Consider the following 20821-nt stretch of genomic DNA (forward strand, 5'->3'; position numbering starts at 1 on the left):
ATAGGTCTTCATTATTTTAATATTTTGACGCCATAATTTAAGCTTAGTCTGTTAGCAAATTCTTAATGTTTACGTGTTTGCGAGACTGATTTTAATATTTATTTCTTGATCAAAATAAACTTTGTACTAATAAAACGTAGTTATTTTGCATACCTATCACCCTACTCTTTTATGTTTGTTATTGTATGAGTTAATATATAATATGTAGTTAAGTAAGTAGCTACTTTTTATATATATCATTATATCACTTAACTTCTTAATTGTTTACTAGTTAAACATTGACTATGGTCTAAAGTTTGTACCTAGTAATTATTTTGCCGTCCATGTATTAGTTGCGGCTCCGATGTCCGGACTCCAGACAACCTGACGGGGAAAACTGTGTCTTGGAGGTACAGTCATACACATAATTTTGATATTGTGTTTTATTTTTTGCCTGTGTTACTAGAAAGAAAGTTATTTATGCAGGTATGCAGTTTTGGCATACTCTAGCCTAAAATACTTGCTACATTGGAGTTTGTAAGTTTTATAAGTAATCTTGAATTCATCTTGATTCTTTGTAGTGAGTGTTACACCAGCTCAATAGCTGCTCCGTAAACTAAACAGTTTTGGCCATACCAATGAGATGATTGCCATAGCAAACAATCGAGTTTTCCTAATTATTATGATTTTTCAATAAATCAACATAAATTCAAGTTTTGCAAAAACGTAGCTATTTGCATTTGCCTAACAAAACTTTAACTAGTGAAAATACGGTGGAAGATTTTTTCAAAGGTGTCAACAGATTTAAGATAGTGAAAAACAATCTATCATATTTAACCAGCTATTAAAACACCTACGTTTAACTAACACTTAATAAATCACACTGGACCTCGTATCTACGGTTATAATTTTTAACACCCACTTTACTAAATGATGCTATTATTCATTGTTTAATCAGCATCTTCAGTAGAGAGCATTTCCGTGACCAAAAAGGTTACCACCATAACATTTTAAACGTGCTCAAATTCTGCTCAAAATATAATATTAAATTAATGATTTTTTACGAGGTAGATATATTTCTAATTGTATTTGTGAAATGTTTATGGGGTTCATAATATCATTATTCATTATAGACTTCCATAAAAATATTTCCTAGTTGCTTGAAATTGGTTTATATTATACAACTCAAATTATTTTTTTTTTTTGAGGGCTCTAACGTATTAGAAAGTTTAAAAAATTCTAATCATCTCAGATTGATGTAGAAATGTATTGTTAGTTGTTACACCCGTTTGTGTACCTAACAATGCATTTTTACACTTACAGATTTATCTTTTTCAACTTGCAATAATATGTTCAAATAGCCTTTAGTAATGATGATGAAGATGACTAAAATTCCTCATTTGCCAACCGACCCACGTTAGGGTCAAGACCGACAAAACCACTGAACTGGTTGTAATTCTATGCCGCCTATTGAAGCCGCGTTGGTCCGATGTATTCGCCAGAAAAAAACAACAAAAAAAGTGAATCAAAAGCATTGGACAATGGTCACGAGATTCCAGCATCAGGTAGAATTTGATACACCATAATCTGCCTGTCAATCAATTTTATATTTTTTCCGGGTGTTTTTGCTCAAAAAATTCTTTTTGTGGTCATATTCATAAAATTCGAAATTCGAAAAGTGAATATTTGTGGTAATATATTTGATATTGTAAATATTATCGAAATACGCCTAGGGGTTCAAGATATAAAGTCACACCCATACAAAAATATTAAAATAACAAAATATTGATAATATATAGGAGCTAAAACAAAATTAATCTAATATTTTGAACTAAAAATGGAGCAAACATTCGACAATAAAGACTACTGTTCCTTTGTGTAAGAAAGTGACACTCTTAAACCCTTTTCAATGTAATTGCTGAAAGGGATCAATAATGTCCATAATAGTTTGGCTATACAACCATTATGAGGCCAGCGGAGTTCTATGCGTGTTTTGACCAAAAAAAACCTTTTGACCGATTGTTTGCAGTTTTTGTGGGTGTTTGTCCACCCTGGGAAAATATCGGGGGTTCAGGTGGCCGGACCTGTATCTTTTGTGGACATTCAATAGATCTCGATCAAACCATTTGATAATATAGAATTGGGAATTTTAATATTTTGAAGAAAAGGTTTCGATCAAAATTTTGATATTGGGATTTAAGTTTGTACATCTGATCTATGGATTTAAATCTGGTTAAATTTATGTATTTAATATTAATAGTAAAGTATAAAATCTAGTTATAGGTCTACCAGAATCTGATGTCAAAAAATGGAAAAAAGAAAATGACGCTACCAATACTGGGGAAATTTGAACAAAACGTTTGATACTTTTTTTTACTTAAAGCGGTTGATTCTGTGTGTGATATATGCAAATGTAAAAAAAATATCCAATGATTAAGGATATTTTTTGAAAATCTCCCATCCAAATTTGCCATGAGATTCTGGTAGACCTATACATATTATTTGATAATGTTTTTTTTAATAATTATGACAGTGAAAATTATTTTACTACTTAACTAAACTGTATCAACTCGTTTTGAAGTATTTTTCTCCTACTTATGTATAGTGTAATATCTCCTACTTATTTATTGAAACGTGATTTTCTCCTAAACTTTACCTTATATATTTGTCTTAACAACAGTGATGAATGGGAGCTACAGGCCTGCCGCCTGTGGGATGGTTTGATGCGATTAATACTGCCAGTAAAAGAGACTTACTTCAGTGGGCGCAACATGATCCATACAGTTATAATTTTAAATAATATAACCTAATAGTTACTGGTGATAGTATTAATGAATTAATGTGTTCATAAACAAATCCTAGAGACAACCATAATATATTATTGTCTTGATTTTAAGGCGTTGCATTGGTATTCGATTTTTGTTTTTGTCATGGATAAAGTTTGTTGCTTTTTAATTTAGTTTCTATGATTTTTTTCTTCTTGGTTTGCAAATCTTATGGCTTGGTTTGCCTGCACTTAATCCACAACTTATCTGACAGTTATTATATGCTTTATCTGTCAGATAAGTTATAAATAGCCTATCCAGCACTTAAGAGTACTTAAGTGGTGAAACAGGCCATTATATTAAATAGATTTAAATTATATAATTAGCTCCCATTGCAATGAAGTCTTTTATAAAAAGAAGAAAGTACAATAATTTTTTATTCGCTGTCTCACTAACAGTTCGACGAACGTTCAGTATGATTTGACCCTAAACAAAGATTCTCACCTGATCGTAACGAGTACGATTAACTAAACAGTCCGTCGAGACCGACATTAACTAATAGCTACGACGAGCTGACAAAGACGAACTGTCCACCCACTGGTTTATAGCCACAGAAAATTCATTTCTTCAATCATTTTTAGGATTCCCTTACATAAAGAGTACTGACCACGAGGCCAGACTGACGCGGTGTGCGTCCATAGATATAAAAAAATAAAAAAAGGGTAAAAACAGGACTCTATTCTGTCTGTCTGCCTCCACGCTGTATCTCAAGAACGGTAATAGCTAGATGGTTGAAATTTTCACAGATTGTGTATTTCTGCCGCTGTAGTATGTTTGCCGCTGTAACAACAAATACTAAAAACAAAATAAATTACATATTTAAGGGACGTTCCCATACAAAAACATTTTTTTCCCAACTTTCGCTATATAACAGTACGGAACCCTACGTACGCGAGTCCGACTCGCACTTGGCTGATTATTTCTCCATTGTATTAAAGGCGTATTTATTTTAACGGACATTGGTCAAAGAACTCGAGGAATGAATTAGTTCTTTTATATCTCGCTGCCTTTTGTGTTGGATTAGATTGATTAAATAGTTTAAGCTTTAGAAAAAGAAGAGTCTTATACAGCCTACACAATATCTACTTATAGGTAGAGATTACTCGATATTTTTAGCCTTATAATACGCGGCTATATTATTAAATAAAGAGGTGGGAACATGAAGATAACAAATTAAATATTCATATTATTATGAATATTAAATAATAGTCTGATTGCATCAATGAGGTTTTGAATGGATGATTTTGAAAAAGGGAAGAACATAGGCTAGTTTTTAAACCGGAAAAAGGAATTAGGTACTACGGGATTCAATCGTACATAGCTTTCGAAACAGTTTTATAAATTAGTGCTAATTTTAATCAGCATTATTGGCAGTTTACAATTCTTCTAAATACAATGCAATAATCTTCTCAGTCAAAACTATTGTTAAGTATATTAACTGAAACATGGTAATAAACTCAAATGGATGTAACAATAAAGATAACTGGCCATCGATAAACCTATTTAAGTCATTATCTCAGATCTTAAACAGGATTATAACGCGCTGGCACCTCCGCTTAGAGAACTAAGCGCTACCGGCATTGTTTACAAACTAACAATAAGGACTGTATTGATCTCCATAAGGATTTTGCTTAACCCTCCGTGCACCACGTGGGGTCTGACAAACCCCAGACGTACAAAAATTTTGATAACTTTTAAAAAATTCGTGTAATTTTTTTGACGCTTTATGTAGCTGGAGTTAAGACGTTGCTTTGCCGTTTGGCGGCAGTAGTTTAGGATTTCCTTCACCGATTCAACGAACAGACGTGCACAAAGTGTGCAGGGGTCCCACAAACCCGACGTAGTTCAGGACGTCGTTAAAAAGTTGTATAGACAGAGTATTGTGAAATGTGACAAAATCTATTTTTCTCGCATATTTGAATTCATTTCGATTTAATAAGCATTAGTGGACAGGTTTATGAACAAATTAAGTATGACTTTCATAGAAGAAGATTTGAAAAATCGCAAAGATATAAACCATGGATACTGAAAGGTTCTTGTAAACGGTTTCACGAATTTCTTCGCAAAGCAGCCCCTGGACCACCAGAAAAATTATCAAGATCAATAAAGAAGTGTTTAGGTTATATTAGGAAGATAAATTGAAAACTCAAATACGGTTTTGAGCACAATAATAGACCTATTTGCTTACACATACCGGGCACGGTATGTATAAGCAAATAGGACTTTCATTGTAACAAATGTACTGATTTCAACTTGCCTGGATATCGTGTAGTCATTATTATATTAGGTTAAGATTATTCAATTTGTACTCCTTATACAGTTAGTTTTAAAATATTAAAGCAGTACGGGAAATAAAAGGTAACTTTTTAACTATGGGAGATCACCAAAAAAGAGTCTATGTTTTACTTGGTAAAATATTACTAAATTTTAATTTTTGGGTGTAAAGGATTAATAATGGGAGTTATCTCAGTAAGTATCGTTTTATATTACAATTAAATATATAAAAAAAAAAGTTATTTGAAATAAAATTAACAAATAAATACAAATTACGCATTCTTTGACCAGATAAGTCTTGGGGTTTGACAAACCCCACGTGGTGCACGGTGTAACTTTTACTCACGTGGTGCACGGAGGGTTAAGGATTTATCAAAAAATCGCCACTGGTCGGTATCGCGTAGATCTTTAAATATAGGGTTAGTGAAGTAAAAAAACGTTTAAGTATACAGTGTGTAACAAAAATAAGTAATAATACTTTAGGGTGTGTACGTGTTTCTTGTATAGAGTTTACTGTGAGAGCAGCAGCTCTGAAAGACGAATTTTTTTTTCACTTTTGTATGGGCAAGGGCCCGAGCGTCACGAGTTTCCCCATACAAAAGTGAAAAAAATTGTTGGTCTTTCAGCGCTGCTACTTTCACAGTGAACAAGTATTATCACTTATTTTTGCTACACCCTGTAGAAATAGGATATATTATCTACTGTTATTGTCCACGCTAGAGTGCTGCAGTAAATAAAACAGTTTTGTTCGACGTTTCACAAGATTTCTGTCAATATTCTAACAATGTATTAGGACTGATCGAGCAGAAATTTCGTCGATATTAAATACGTCATATTTAAGTATTTAGACGATTCACTAACATTGTTATCATAACACAAAATCATTTATTTATCGTAAAAAAATACATATTTCTCCCAACGACTAAAATTTATGGCGAACCAAACAATAGCAATTATTTAAATATAGGATACATTAGCGATTCAAAAGAGACCGCTTTGCCTATACGTTGTTCAATACGTCTTCATTAGGAGAATCTCTGTTGAACGTTCGATCTTGATTCGCAAGTATACTTGTTAACTTGTCCACTATAAACTGTTGTATACAGCTGCTCTACATATTATTATACCTCTGAATATATTATACGTATATGTTATACACATTTTTTCTTACAAACATCTTAATGGAAAATAGAGCAAGTATTTTTTTGCACTTCAAATACTTTGAAGCTCTACCTTTCCTTCTCTACTTTAAAGAAACAATAGATAGATAGATACGTTGTTCAATACGTCTTCATTAGGAGAATCTCTGTTGAACGTTCGATCTTGATTCGCAAGTATACTTGTTAACTTGTCCACTATAAACTGTTGTATACAGCTGCTCTACATATTATTATACCTCTGAATATATTATACGTATATGTTATACACATTTTTTCTTACAAACATCTTAATGGAAAATAGAGCAAGTATTTTTTTGCACTTCAAATACTTTGAAGCTCTACCTTTCCTTCTCTACTTTAAAGAAACAATAGATGGATAGTGTCATATTTGACCTAGGTGTAACTCACACCTAGGCATGGGCGTTCCCAGGTTCTGGGCCAGGGGGGGGGGGGGGGGGGCAAATCAAATTTTTTGTAAGCTAGGTGTGTATAAAGAATAAAAAATTAACAATTTTTAGTTGTAAAAACATTGTATTGCAAACAAATGGCAAAAATTCGTTTTATTATTTTTAATTTTTATAGATGAAAGTACTAGTAGGGATATTATACTTAGTAGGGACGTCAACATGATCCAGGGGGGGCAGCTGCCCCATGCACCTAGGTCTTATCAAGTAATATAATATAGCTTGTCTATTTTATTGATATTGGAACTTTAATATTATGTATAGAGTTTGAAGGTGTGATAGGTAATGAGTTTAAAAAGAAATTAATATTATTTTCTTTTCTTTTACATTTAGGAATAAAAATGCATCGTACAATTTTTGTGAAGGAAAAAAACGACGTAATACAAGTGCTTCCTTATAAAATTCTCATGGCCTTTGAAAACCTGCATATTTAATTAATTATGTTGAAATAATGAAAGTTACCGTTGTCCGTTGTCCAACATAAATTATTAGTCTTTGGTATAGTATTGTAAACCTTATTTTAAAAGATTAATTTTTTTCTCACTTTTTTTTGTTAGAAAGTGGGCCCCGTGCGAGTTTCTTACGCCGGTTCTTCTCGCCGGGTTAGTTCCCGAATCGGTGGTAGGCATCATGTAGACTGTCAGAGAACATTTGCAATTTATTCTGAATAAAAAAAATGAGTTTGAGTTTGAGTATGTTTTAACCGACTTCCAAAAAGAGAAGGTTATTACATTCGGCTGTGGATATTTCTTTATTTTTCATTTTTGTGTGTTCAACGATTATATTTATCGCTTTATTTTTAAAAAGGAGATTTTATTTTCTAAAAGCATGTTTTAAAAACTTATAATCGTTGCTTACTTTAATACTGAGTGTTAGCCTGTTAGGCGAAATTAACAATTACCTAAGCTATTCGTCGCTTAGAAAACTAGGCCCAATTTCAATGTTAAAGTTAATTCTCGATTTAGTATCACGTTACATCTTTTGCTTTTCACATGAATGAAAAAGAAGACATGACATTTTACCAAGCTGTTAACACTAACAGACGTAGGTGGAATTGGGTTTAAGTGACCCTAAAACTACATCTAGTTGTTATCACCCTAAAATTAGATTATTAATTATTAAATTATTAAGAGCCTGTTTCACTACATCCTGATAAGGCTATTCACCAATTAACTTGACAGATCAAGTATGTCAAAAAAGTTGTGAATAGCCTATTAGGCACTGTATCAGAAAGTGGTGAAAAAGGCCCTAAATATTAAATATTTTTGTAATCACCCTTATTTCTGGAATGATTTAGTCCCATTTAATCTCAAGGAGACGACACGATTACGGAGCGTGATTTAATATTTCTTATCGGAATAACAAAACATCATAATTGCATGATTGACCATTAACTCAGACACGCCCTGTATAATTAGTTATCGTGAGAAAGACACAGCCTCCAAACGACTGATAACGATTTTGTTCTAATTCGTTTAATTTGTGTTAAAAAATACGGGTCAACTTGTCTTCGTTTGAAAAAAAACCGCATATTTTATCATAACTTTGCAACATAGTATTATTGAAGTCTTGTAAGAAGACCTTCCTTAATTATTATTATTAGTAAATTTTGTAAGAAATGTAGAGTTTTTATGAATGGTTCGTTGGATATTATTCATAATAATTACTATCCTACGTTCGTTGGATATATACAACGTAATGGGGTATGAAGATTTTGGCCGACCAACTGTCCGCTATTGTGTTTTTCGCGTGCGTTCACGAATATTTTTTTTCAAAAATGGATAGCTAACATCATTACAAACAAGAAATAATCTTGGACAAAACCACGTAAAGTGTCACATTTCGAAGATTTGAGCTGCCAAAGTTGCAATACTTATCTTAAATTAGTAAAATATTCATGAATGCGGAAAAACACAATGGCGGACAGTAGGCTCCATAAAAAAATCTTCTTACCCCTCAATACGTCTGACAAAAACAATAAAATTTCATGAATACAGTAATAATTGTACTATTAATGATGCTACTAATTACATAGCAATATTTTTACAAATGGACAGTTGAATAAGAAAAACATCTGTCACTGCACTTTTTGTCATTAAACGGCGCAGCGTTTTGACGTGGACTGGACCCGTTTTTTATGTCGTTTCGATCGGCGTTTTTGTGACCCTCAAGATAAAGATATTTACATATGTTAGGAGGTCCAGGGAACATTTAAATTGGATTTATTAGTAGTCCAAACTCCGCCGGAGGTATATTGTAATTTGTTTGGTATTGACTACTGGGCCATGTCAACTTTTTTTCAACCCTTTTATTATATGCAATTTGGGAAGAATTAATGTAAAGACTTCATTAATTGGTTCGTTTTTTGCTTTGAAAAAAAAAGTATAATAAAATATAGCCTCTACAATTGCAGAGTAGGCGTTTTTAATTATTTAGTTAAGCTAAATAATTAAAAACGTCGTCTATATTTGGAAAACAAACGACGAGTCTTGATTTTCGCTAATATTTAAGTGTGCCCAAAGGCTTAAATTAATTTTTGATTAGACAAACGAACCGGAACGACACAAAACAAAAGCTTGTAGCATTAATTGAATTAGAAAAAGGTCTCGTATTAACCCTTATCAATTAGAGCACAGAAAAACAAATCGCTACCAAAGTTAATATTTTATTTAGCATCGCCGAAAGTCAACTCGGATTTTTAAACTTTTTCAAAGTTACAACATTCCCTCGTCTAGTCTCGCACCCGATAAAGTGCGATTCCCCTATCTACGACCGTCACGAGGGTTTCGTTAAAAACCGAAAAGGTTCGTTTAAAAATTCACAATTAAGTAACGGAAAATTACTTGGACTCGGAATTTTTAAGTGGATATTAACTTTTATTTTTATTGTAATTTTACTTAATTACTACTATAAATAAAATATGAAATAGATGAAAATATAAGAAAATAAAATAAAATATGTTACAAAATAATATGTTACAATACAAAGTAAGTATAGCGAGGAGGGGACCAGTCTTGTTGAGTATAACAAAACGCGAGTACCGTAGGCCTCTTACGCTTAAAATAAGAACAAACATGTCATCGACGAAATGATGCGTGTCGACCAATCGGGCGCGAAGGCCGCAAACGACGATGACGTCACGTCGCCACGGACCAATCAGAGTCGCCTGTCGCCTTCGGTCAACTTGGACTAATTGCCCATGTGTGCATAACGGTAGACTCCTGAAGAACCCGTGCGTGCGCGAGAGTTGATACACACATGCATTACACACACATTTTTGCACCAACTGTGCATAAGTTATTCCCATACTACCTACATCTAATTATGTTAATGAATATTACATAAAGTCACACAATATAAAATACAGTTACAGAAATTAACAGTTAAGTTTAATTTAAATTTATGAATTTTAATATGTTTTGTTACAAGTCTGATGTAGCTTGTTGTCATATTGAGGCTTATCAAAAGTGAATATACTCATAGTACGGACATCTACATACAAATTTTATTTTATTTTTACAATTTTCGTATAAAAACAAATGGTCAAAAATGTAGCCTTGTAATTTCTTAATTATAAAAAGTGTGCGACTCGAAGAAAGTGTTTTATATTAGCGAAATGGATACTACAATAATAATTATACGGCATTTCTATTGTTTTATCTAACTTAATTACAACTGGCCAGCCTTTGTTCCTAATTAATTACTTGTTTATTCATACCTCGGTGTAAAATTCTCAGGCTGTTAAAATTAGCGGTCAAATAAACAGTCGTTGTGCTGTAGATTATATGAGAAAATATATTTTTTTCTTTTCTAACAGGTTTAAAAAAACTACATAAGAAAAATATTTTTTTCTGAGATATTATCAAAAATTTTACATTAGGTTTTATGTAATGTTAATTTCAAAACAAGGTTGGTGTTGGGCTACATGTTGGGTCAATAAAATTATATTTTTTTAACTTCTAAAATTATTGCATTAAGGCCAGTGGGTTTCGATTCAGTAATAATTTAGGAAAAATTTTGCAATTAAATCATAAAATATGATGTGCAAGCGTGACTGAAAATTATTTTTGTTTTAATACTTCGCGTTGATATTGTCAATGAACAGAAATCATGACCAATTAATAAATGTAGTAAAAATTAAGCCTTATTAAATCCGTAATAAATACGTGACAATAAAAATGTCAATATTTTTATAATCTCTAAACTCTACAATTAAAAACATAAATAATAAATAAACTCTACAATTAATAACACAATCAATTTTTATTAATTAGGAATTTTATAATATTTTAAAGACCACCAGCTGGACATGTACATTATAATATAATTATTGATTTCAGTATATTTTTTCAGGTAAATTCTCATAATAACCAAATTTTATAGGTGATGACAGAACTCTACCTATATGAAAAAAGTATAGTTTTCAATTTTTTGCAACGTTACTCTGCTTTTAATTACTCGTTAAAAACGTCTATTGTTGAGCTCTATTCAGTGTCCCTCGGACACTAGAGATGACCAGTCTCCAAGAGTAAATATTGACTCAAAGCTCTGCTATTAAGTAGCTCGTCGTCGCCTGAATAGCACCCTTTGTGACACAAATGAGAAAGGACAAGACATGTGTTTAATTCTATCTCTACATTTTCCTAAGATTTTCTTAACATTCGTTGTGTTAAACAGTAGTATCGTATTTTTGTATAATCAATTTTGCTCATTTTCCATTAATTTTTTACAATAAAAAATGGCTCTACATTTTTGTAAGTAGAAAGATTTCGTCTTTGTGAGTGCTATACGTTGTAGAATCGTATATTCAACTTTTTTACTACTCATCGCAATATTTGGTTTTATTTAAAAAAAAAAAGAAAACCAAATATTTATATTATGTATAGTACTTTGCATGAGTTTTAAGAGAGACTCTTGCAAAGTACACAAAGTATTTTAATTAATAAATTTACGTATTCAAAATATAAAATAATGCTTAATTAATAATATATTGTTTATTTATTTACCTTGCGCGATGCGTACAGCTGGCATCTTGATTCTCATCTTGATTTGGTCACCTATTTTTAGATCTTTAGTAACTTCTTTGCTCCAAAATCTTTATCTTAATATGTTCTTATCAGTATCTCACACTTCACATGTGCCGCCGGCGGTCCAGCGGCTTATCGTCCTGTTTTTACAATGGTAGAGATAAATTTACTCTCACAATATTATCGTCATGAAAAGTCCGACGGCGTCTCTCGACAACATTCATAGTCATCTTTTCATTTTCTTCATCGTAACTGATTCAGTTTTCAGTAAAAATTATTACTTTTTTCTTTTCATACTGCAAGATGATGTTTTCTCAAACATATGATATTCGGTGGTAGAGTTCGTCTAGGATTTGTCTAGATCTTCTACTTTATCAACACTCGTATTATTTTCCTCGAATCCTATCTTATCAGCTCGTACCTAGCAGAATATTGGTCACTGGTAGAGTAATTTAGCACTTCGTCAAAAAATGTAGAGTTCGTAATCACTTCAAAATATAGCCAACACTTCTTGATATCGTAAAGTTTTTAATCGAGTCCATTCGTAGCGGTATATAATACTAAAATTTACAAAACAACGTAACATATATTGCGAATAATTTAAATAGTAGAATTTGTTTATGGTAGAGTATCGCGATGTAATTCGCGCGTGCGGAGCGGTACGAGGCAGGTGCGCGGCCGGCCGCCCGCTCTCGCCCGATGTCCGAGAACGTCTGTCCTGTGTCCCTTCGCGCGAGGGCTCTGCGGCCTCGTGTCCACGACTCTCGCCGTCTCTCTCCGCCGGCCGACGACGGCGCGTGCGAGTCCGTATGAAGTAGCCAGGGGTTACTCGCGGTCGCCGCTACCTCGGCTGCCCGACAGAGACCGCGTCTCTCGCCCTCTACTCCCGCCGCGTGGGTGGAAGAGGGACAGGCATAAATCATAAGTGTCGTGCGTTGGTGTGCGTGCGCGGGTGGGGCGAAGATGCAGCGCGTACAAAAGAAAAGGGATAATATTTGCTTGCATATTTCATGACTCGATTAGGAGATGGAATTTTTAATTGAATGGACCGGTGTCGCCCGGTCACTCTACGTTTGAGCGTTCGAGCTTCTCAGTGCGAGCAGCTCAGACTCGAAACTCTACATTTCGCACCTGTTGATATTGTTACTTAATATTTTAGAAACCTTATAAAATATTTTTATCAATATTATATTAGTCAAATTCATAAAAGAGAAAATAATACTTTTTATGTAATTTCATCCAATACTATGAAAAAAATGTATGCTCTACGATTTTTGTAGCACGGTGCTACGCGTGCTACGAGATTTGTAAAACCCAATTATAGGTGGTTTTCTTTGCAATTTCGTACAGCTAATTAAATACCAATTTTATTTGCCATATTACTTTAAATAATAAGCACTTCATAAATATTTAAGCGGGCTCAGGTGTTGAACTCGGAACGCCATTTAAAACCTCAAACGTAAACTATCTCATAAAATATTAAAATATTATAAATAGTTTTCAATTGCTAAAAGCAACACGTAGCCGGCTACGATATTTCACTCTCACTCTCACAAGTTTCAGAGCGCATTTTTTACCCCGGCGTTATTTTACTTAAGACGCTGCGAAGATCTCGGTCGGTCCTTGACTTTAATAAGTTTTATGAGTGTCAGTCGGGACTTAACTGGCGCGCGAACGGGCGAAAAAGAACTTTTTCATAATTGTTTCTGAACTGATTTTGCGAACTTACCGCCTTTTTAAATTCTATTTTTAAACGGAGGTTTCTTTTTAACGCTTTGAGATGGCCAGTTATTTTACGATTTGTATTCTCTGATTCAGATTTCGGATTCTTTTGAAACGTAAAATTAAAATTTGAGGATTCGTTTTATTAGTCAGAATTTTTAATATCTACTTTAAATGCTAACACAATATGTTAGTTTCCTATGAATATAGGTAGGAAATGTTAAAAATAATCTTAGACATTTTTTTTTAATTTTTAACATTTAGACTGCCTGAAAATGCCCAGAACGTCTATCCCTTTCCAATCTTTCAATAGTTTCAGCGAAAATAGAGATGGCTAAGGGTAGCCGTTTCTTCTAGTGGGAAAATGTACAGAATGACCGATCTATGTTCATCTCGTTCATATGTAGAGGTGTGTGGAGTATCGAAGAGGGACGGGGAGAGATATATGCCCTCATATGTCGGGAGGTTTTGGGAGGTTCGGGATGCTACTCGACGCTAGGCGGCGTCTACGGTGGGCCTCTGATTCAACCCTCCGAGGTTCATTTCAATGCCCTCTTTAACAACCCTTTGTGACATTTGTTTGTATCCATTACTTCTTTTGACCGAAATAATTATAATATTGTATTGAGCAAAATTATTTCTATTATTTAAAATTGTTATTGTGGTATTTGTAGCCAAACTCCTCCGACATGGCTGGACTATTTTTGTTCAGTGTACTTATCGGATATATATCAGAAAATCGGTCAACAACCATATTTCATTCCCGAAATTGCGCTGAATCGGAAAAAACAGCGTACAATCGTGAATCGAGATTACATTTAAATATCGCTTGCATGATCAACCATAAAAATAACAAATATTTGTATGGGGCCCCTTACAAACATTCATTAAAATTAATTCTTCAAACTTACATTTTGAAAATCTCGCGTGAGATTAGGGGAGGGGCGGGGCAGTTGGGAAAAATCTTACCAAATTTCTCCAAAGGTCTCCCTTTGGAAGGTGGGGGAGGGATCAAAAAATCCTAAAAATGCTTCACGCAATTAATGAATACCCCTAGCTAACATATGTAGGTAGCTTAATATTATTAATGTTCCTGATCAAAGTTGTCATGTTGATCGGCCTATGTGGTTTCCATCCTGTACCATCTATCCCACTGTCTATCCCCACACGTGTAACTGTGGTTTCGTCTTTCCCCGCAGTTAATGTGTCACCAGGTTTTTTTGTCCTGGTAATGGGAGATATAATTGAACGTTTCTGACAGATGTGGGGCAGGATACTGAAAATTACTCAAAACGCAACATCGGAGTATCGGATTTTAAAATTCGAAGCAATTATCGAACGGGATGTGATTTTAGGGTTCCATACTCAAAGGGTGCAAAACGGAACCTCAACACGGAGACTTATCTGTTTATCTTTCTGTTTGTGGCTGTCTGTTACCAGATATATCCACAACCGTAATAGACATAGGCAAAACGAAAATATGAATAAGTATCAAATTTAACTAAAATTTTGTGACTGACTTTTAGGTTCGGAATAAAGAAAATTGAATTTTGCGACATTGTCCTACTGTATGTCACCTTATATTGTTTATATTATATTTTTGTTATATTTTACGAATTATGTCCTGTGCTACTTGCTATTGTATTGTGCTTTCGTTACAAGTGCTTTGCGACTAACCAGCCTAACGCCAGTACAGAGACGCCTCAGAAGCCACAATAAAAACATTTAATTATACCATATCTTTACCTAAAGCACGAATTTTATTACGCGTCTCTTATGTTTGATTGGGCCGGCATAAAACTGTCAAGTTAACTGTTATATTTTTAGCACCTTGTGGCGATGTCACACCCCACAGTTAAACTATTTTTGTAACGCTTAGTGATAGCCATAAAGATGTAACTTTGTGTGGATAGTTGTGACAAACCTGAAACACCAATTAGTTAATGAAGAAATGTAACTACTTTTAATATTTACGTATATTTTGCGAGTTTCTTACGCCATTTCTTCTTAATGGTTCTCGGTTAGTTGCGGAACGGGTCGTTAGAATAATAATTGTAGACTCGACGTTCACAAAGTGTATTCTTTACACCTAAAAAAAGGCTATGACGTTGAATTTTAATTAACTCTATCCACGCGTAGATAGACAGATAAAGCATTGAACCTATAAGAAAAATCAATATTTTTTATAACATAGTTGTGGAATATAGGAACTTTTATATTATTACTAGCTGTTCCGGAAACGTTGTTTTGCTACATAGAGTATTTTGCCCGTATTATTTTATTGAAGTGACTAAATGAGTATGTTACCATGGCAACGTCAATCGCTATCCTGTCGCACAAACAATGGTCACCGTCAGTCTCGAGTTTAAATAATTAATTAATATTTATTCAACAAATGCACTTATCAATATAAAAAGTAGCCAGTACCCGATTCTCAGACCCACTGAATATGCATATAAAATTTGGTTAAAATCAGTAAAGCCGTTTCGGAGGAGTACGCGGCCTAACATTGTGACACGAGAATTTTCTCTATTAGATATTGAAAAACATATTAAATAAACATGGTATTGGGTCTCAAAACAGTTTATAAAGGTATCAGTCATCTCATTGCTATAGTTTTCGGTACGTCGTTAGTAATTGTAGATAAAACTACTCAAGCTCAATAGAGTTTTGGTACCATGGTGCATGGGATGTAAATAAAATTTCAGTCGTCACCAAATGTGTTGGACACACATGCTTGTCCTTGAAAAGGGACCCGACTTGGTCTATTTTGGGCCCGCTAGCCCTTCTCACCACACTCACAAAAACATCTTATATTTGTAATACAACATTTAGTAAAAGTAGGTACTATTAATTACTATTAATGCTGATTGCTGATATAATTGCTGATTTTAGTTACTTGAAACCAAAAATGTGAGTGTATTTTTTCATATTTAACATAATATTTTGATCTGAATTTTTATTTAACCGATAGGATTTTTAATTGCCACTACAGTAGCGTGTAATGTTTTGCGATTGGAATCAATAAACATGACGACTTTGCAATTTTTGTGAATTTATTTTTGCTTATTTGGATTAGTTGTAAAACTTACATCAAAGGTTGGTTTAGGTCCATACTACAATTACTTAGGTGTTAGTTGATTTGAGTGTCACTTACTCTTCTCTTCTTCTTTTATTATAGCGGCCTCAGCGAGTTGCCAATGACAGAGTGATTTTGCGTTGACTTTGCTCTATATTGCAGGTCTGGTGAAGAAACAAGGTAAAGTACCTTTTAAAATTCGTTAAAAATACCTAAAACAAACACAAACATAAAGGGGTTAGTAAAACATCACAATTTTATATTGTTAGAACAAATATATGTACACAGAATATCAATAAATGAGGTATTTACATAACATAAAATTGATTTAAAATTGATAGGGCGAGGAATGTTGATACGAAGGAGGTTATAAAGGGAGGAACGGTTTTTGGGACAGCAGAAAAAGATATGGTCCAAGGTACCTTCATCTAAACCACACTCACAAAGAGAAATATCCTTGACCCTATTTTTTTTCTAAAAACACTCTATATGCTACTATATAAAAATAGTTAGTCAGTGAATATTATTCTTTGTTTACATTACTGTTCAGTATGAATTGTAATTTTATAGTTTTATTACTATATTATTGTAATTCACTGGTAATTAGAATAGATGTGGTGGACGATGAATCAGCTCGGCGCCTACGACGCTGCCTGCTCTAATCAACTGCACACCCAAATAAGTAGCACCTAGGGATGTTACTTTATCGATATTATAATGTTCAGATAAATGCCCATATCGATATATTATTTTATATTATTCGTGATTATTGGTTTCTTAAGAATCGATCATATTTTTTGTATAGCACCGCAACATCATAATTTTGCTTACTGATTAATAATTTAATATTTTATCTAAAAAATACATTTGTTTTTGTGACGTGTAGAATCTACAAATGCAAAAATAATTGGAACTGAATTAAAACGTACTGCATTTGAGAATGATAAGTTTATCGGCTAAATAATTACTTTCCGCAAAATCATTTGCAAATAAATTCGTCTCTCAAATCAAAGATTGTACATTTTTCGGTGACAACAACTATTCCATAATATTCCACGAGACTATTTTTATATCTCGCAACAAAAATTGTGTATTATTCAGAGGTAACGAGTAAACTGACAAAAATTTTCGCATTTGTAATAACGATTAGTATAGAAGTAAGGTTAACGTTCACATGCTACGTCAAATTCTTAAACTTTGAAGCAGCAACATCAACTTATCAGACTAAGGGCCTGTTTCACCACTATCCGATAAAGTTCCGAATAGGCTATTCACAACTTTTTTGACAGATTCTCCGTACTTGATCTGTCAAGTTAATTGGTGGATAGCCTATTCCTCACTTATCTTATTCCTCACTTACCTTAGAATCTGTCAAAAAAGTTGTGGATAGCCTATCCGGCTCTTTATCAGGAAGTGGTGAAACAGGCCTTAACTTTAAAATAATATTAGTAGTTAGATAACGCGCATAATAACTTTATAGCAAAAACATAATTTGTTAATTTAATTTATCGACATCCTCACGCACAACACTAGTCATCACCGGGTGTAAGGACGGTAGCTACCGCCAACGTTCGCTGCTTTATAGTGGTGATTGTCGAGGTGCATCCTTTCACCTATATTTACTGCCTTACTTTGTTTAAATTACTAAGGGCCTCTTTCACCACTTCCTGATAAAGGGTCGGATAGGCTATCCACAACTTTTTTGACAGATTCTCCATACTCTATATGTCAAGTTAAGTGATGGATAGCCTATCCAGCACTTATCAGGAAGTGGTGAAACAGGCCCTGTAATGTTTTTTACTCTTTCAAGCTAAAACTACTGAACAAAAGAAATTATGATATAAGCCAGAGCCTTAACGTATAAAGTAATACGTTAGGCTCTGGATTAATAAAACAATCTGTTCCCATGGGATATGTACTTGCTTGGGTAGAGTCGCAAACAAAACCTACCTTGTTTATAATGTATTCAATCCATATTAAATCTATACGAAAGATTAAAAAATATACCCGCAGTTTCCAACAAACTTAGTATCTATGACGAACGATAAGGCTTAACTGCTAGGCTGGATTGCTATAAATGAGCAAAAGTTAGTAATTTTTTTTATTGATATAATTAATGATATTAATATCGTGAATGTTAGCAAAAATTATGTTGGTATTATGACGAAGATTTTTAATATTTAAACGTGGGAGAGCCATGCTTCGGCACGAATGGGCCGGCTCGACCGGATAAATACCACGTTCTCACAGAAAACCGGCGTGAAACAGCGCTTGCGCTGTGTTTCGCCGAGTGAGTGAGTTTACCGGAGTCCCAATCCCCTAACCCCTACCCTATTCCCTTCCCTACCCTCAACTATTCCCTTCCCTTCCCTTCCCTACCCTCCCCTATTACCCTATTCCCTCTTAAAAGGTCGGCAACGCACTTGCAGCTCTTCTGATGCTGCGAGTGTCCATGGGCGATGGAAGTTGCTTTCCATCAGGTGACCCGTTTGCTCGTTTGCCCCCTTATTTCATAAAAAAAATATATTTACAATTAAAAATGCAAAGCATCTATTCCAAACATCTTGAGAGATGCAGCTGGAAGTTACATGATACATCCCACAGGGATTAGAGTCACAAGATTTGTAAGAGCTGTGCTTGAATGCGGACATCTAGACCTAGAGATAGAAGGTCACTGTTTGTTACTAACAGCGACGTTTAAAACATAAAATACTAGCTTTTGTCCGCGACTTCACGCGAATTCTGAGAATGACATTATTTCAGAAAAAAATGCTATAGGTACTGTTGGCGACGCGACCGCCGCCGTACTGCACCTTGCCACATTTTAGAATTGTAAAAAAAAGAACGGTTAATGCCTATGTTTCTCAGGAAAAGGAAGTTATATTTTTGTCTATGGCGACGCCTCGAAATTCAACTGTTTTTTTCATTGTATATAAAAGAGAATTGTCGGCGGATAATTTCAGTCTATTTTAGTTTTTTCTGAAAAGTGTACTTATATGTGGTCTTCCGTTAATATACTGTGACTTAACTCGTACATCTAGAATTATATTCTAAATTCCTCCTCTCGTAGCCTACAGGTACATAAAATATAACCTATGACATCTAGGAACACACCAGCTTTGTACCAAAAATATATGCAATCAGACCAGTAGTTTCAGAGATTAGCTCCTACAAACAAACAAAAAACAAACTTTACCTCTTTATTATATTACGTCTTTTGTCAAATTTTATGTTTCGAGAGAAAACAGTTTCAGCCACACTCAGATGTCTTTAATGATTATTTTTAAATTTAATGAAGATTAGCACCCCATTTCCAGTATTAAACATGAACTTTCAAGTTTATTTTATTTTACGTTTTGAATCGATTGGATTTTCAGATGATTTCTTATAATGGAGTTAAAAACTGTCAGCGTTTCTTTTCTTTCTCATTTCTAATGTGGCTAAGCTGAGCCTGCTGGTATGGGTTTGACGAGATCATTTCATATTATTCTCAGTTGAAAGCGTAAGTTACTAACTCTACAGTAGATGGAAGATAAGAAAATGAGACAGAACAAGTTATCTATCTAAAACCAAATCTGGTAACAACAATAGATAATTATGCAAAACAATTAATGCATATATGCCAAATGGCTCAAAATGCATCGAATCAATCATATGACCTTTTGATCTGCCATGCTACGCCTACGGGGTTCTCACGGTGACTCATCTTACGAAACGTTGGCTAATATCCCATCAGGTATATGTACGTTACTATTGTTGAGCTTATGAAGCTCATTGTGAATTGAGATGTTAGTTTTTGTTTGACCTAGATTAGCGGTAATACTTATATATGGTTTATTATGGTAGAATGACTGAATGAAGCACTGTAGATAGTTTTAGTGGATAGACACGAACCTGGGTAGTCCCACATACCCCTGGCCAATGACCCCAATCTATAGGGGATGCCTAAAGTATGTACTTTCGCGTTAAAGCAAGGTAGTGGTAGGCTGGCTTATGAAATACTACTTTCAATTATACATATTGTATTACATAAATGAGTCCCATTCAGGCTTCACCGAATCGAATATATTTATTTCGAAAAAATGTAAGTATTAGTGCTTAGCACAATAAGATTATATAACAGGCCTTACCAAAAAATGTTAGACATAGTAGAAAAGTAACGCTATTATGGCTAATTTCTTCGTTGATAGTTGATACAGATAATAAATTATTTAATGTACTGATATGGTACTGACACACTTCTAAAACGTTTAGATCCCTGTTAGTGTCTAAACACACTAGGCCGAAGTTA

General features: G+C 33.9%; 1 protein-coding gene across 1 annotated transcript in view; it reads right to left on the minus strand.

The window, feature by feature from the left end:
* LOC121734779 (B-cell lymphoma/leukemia 11B) overlaps positions 1-20821 on the minus strand; it is a 62851-nt gene that overhangs the window by 30720 nt on the left and 11310 nt on the right. Inside the window, exon 3 of the mRNA XM_042125394.1 lies at positions 11709-11783. Within this exon, the coding sequence (XP_041981328.1) occupies positions 11709-11745 (37 nt within the window). The 5' untranslated portion in view covers positions 11746-11783. The remainder of the gene's footprint in view (positions 1-11708; positions 11784-20821) is intronic.

This window comes from Aricia agestis, chromosome 16 (assembly GCF_905147365.1).
Source record: "Aricia agestis chromosome 16, ilAriAges1.1, whole genome shotgun sequence".
Lineage (NCBI taxonomy): Eukaryota > Metazoa > Arthropoda > Insecta > Lepidoptera > Lycaenidae > Aricia > Aricia agestis.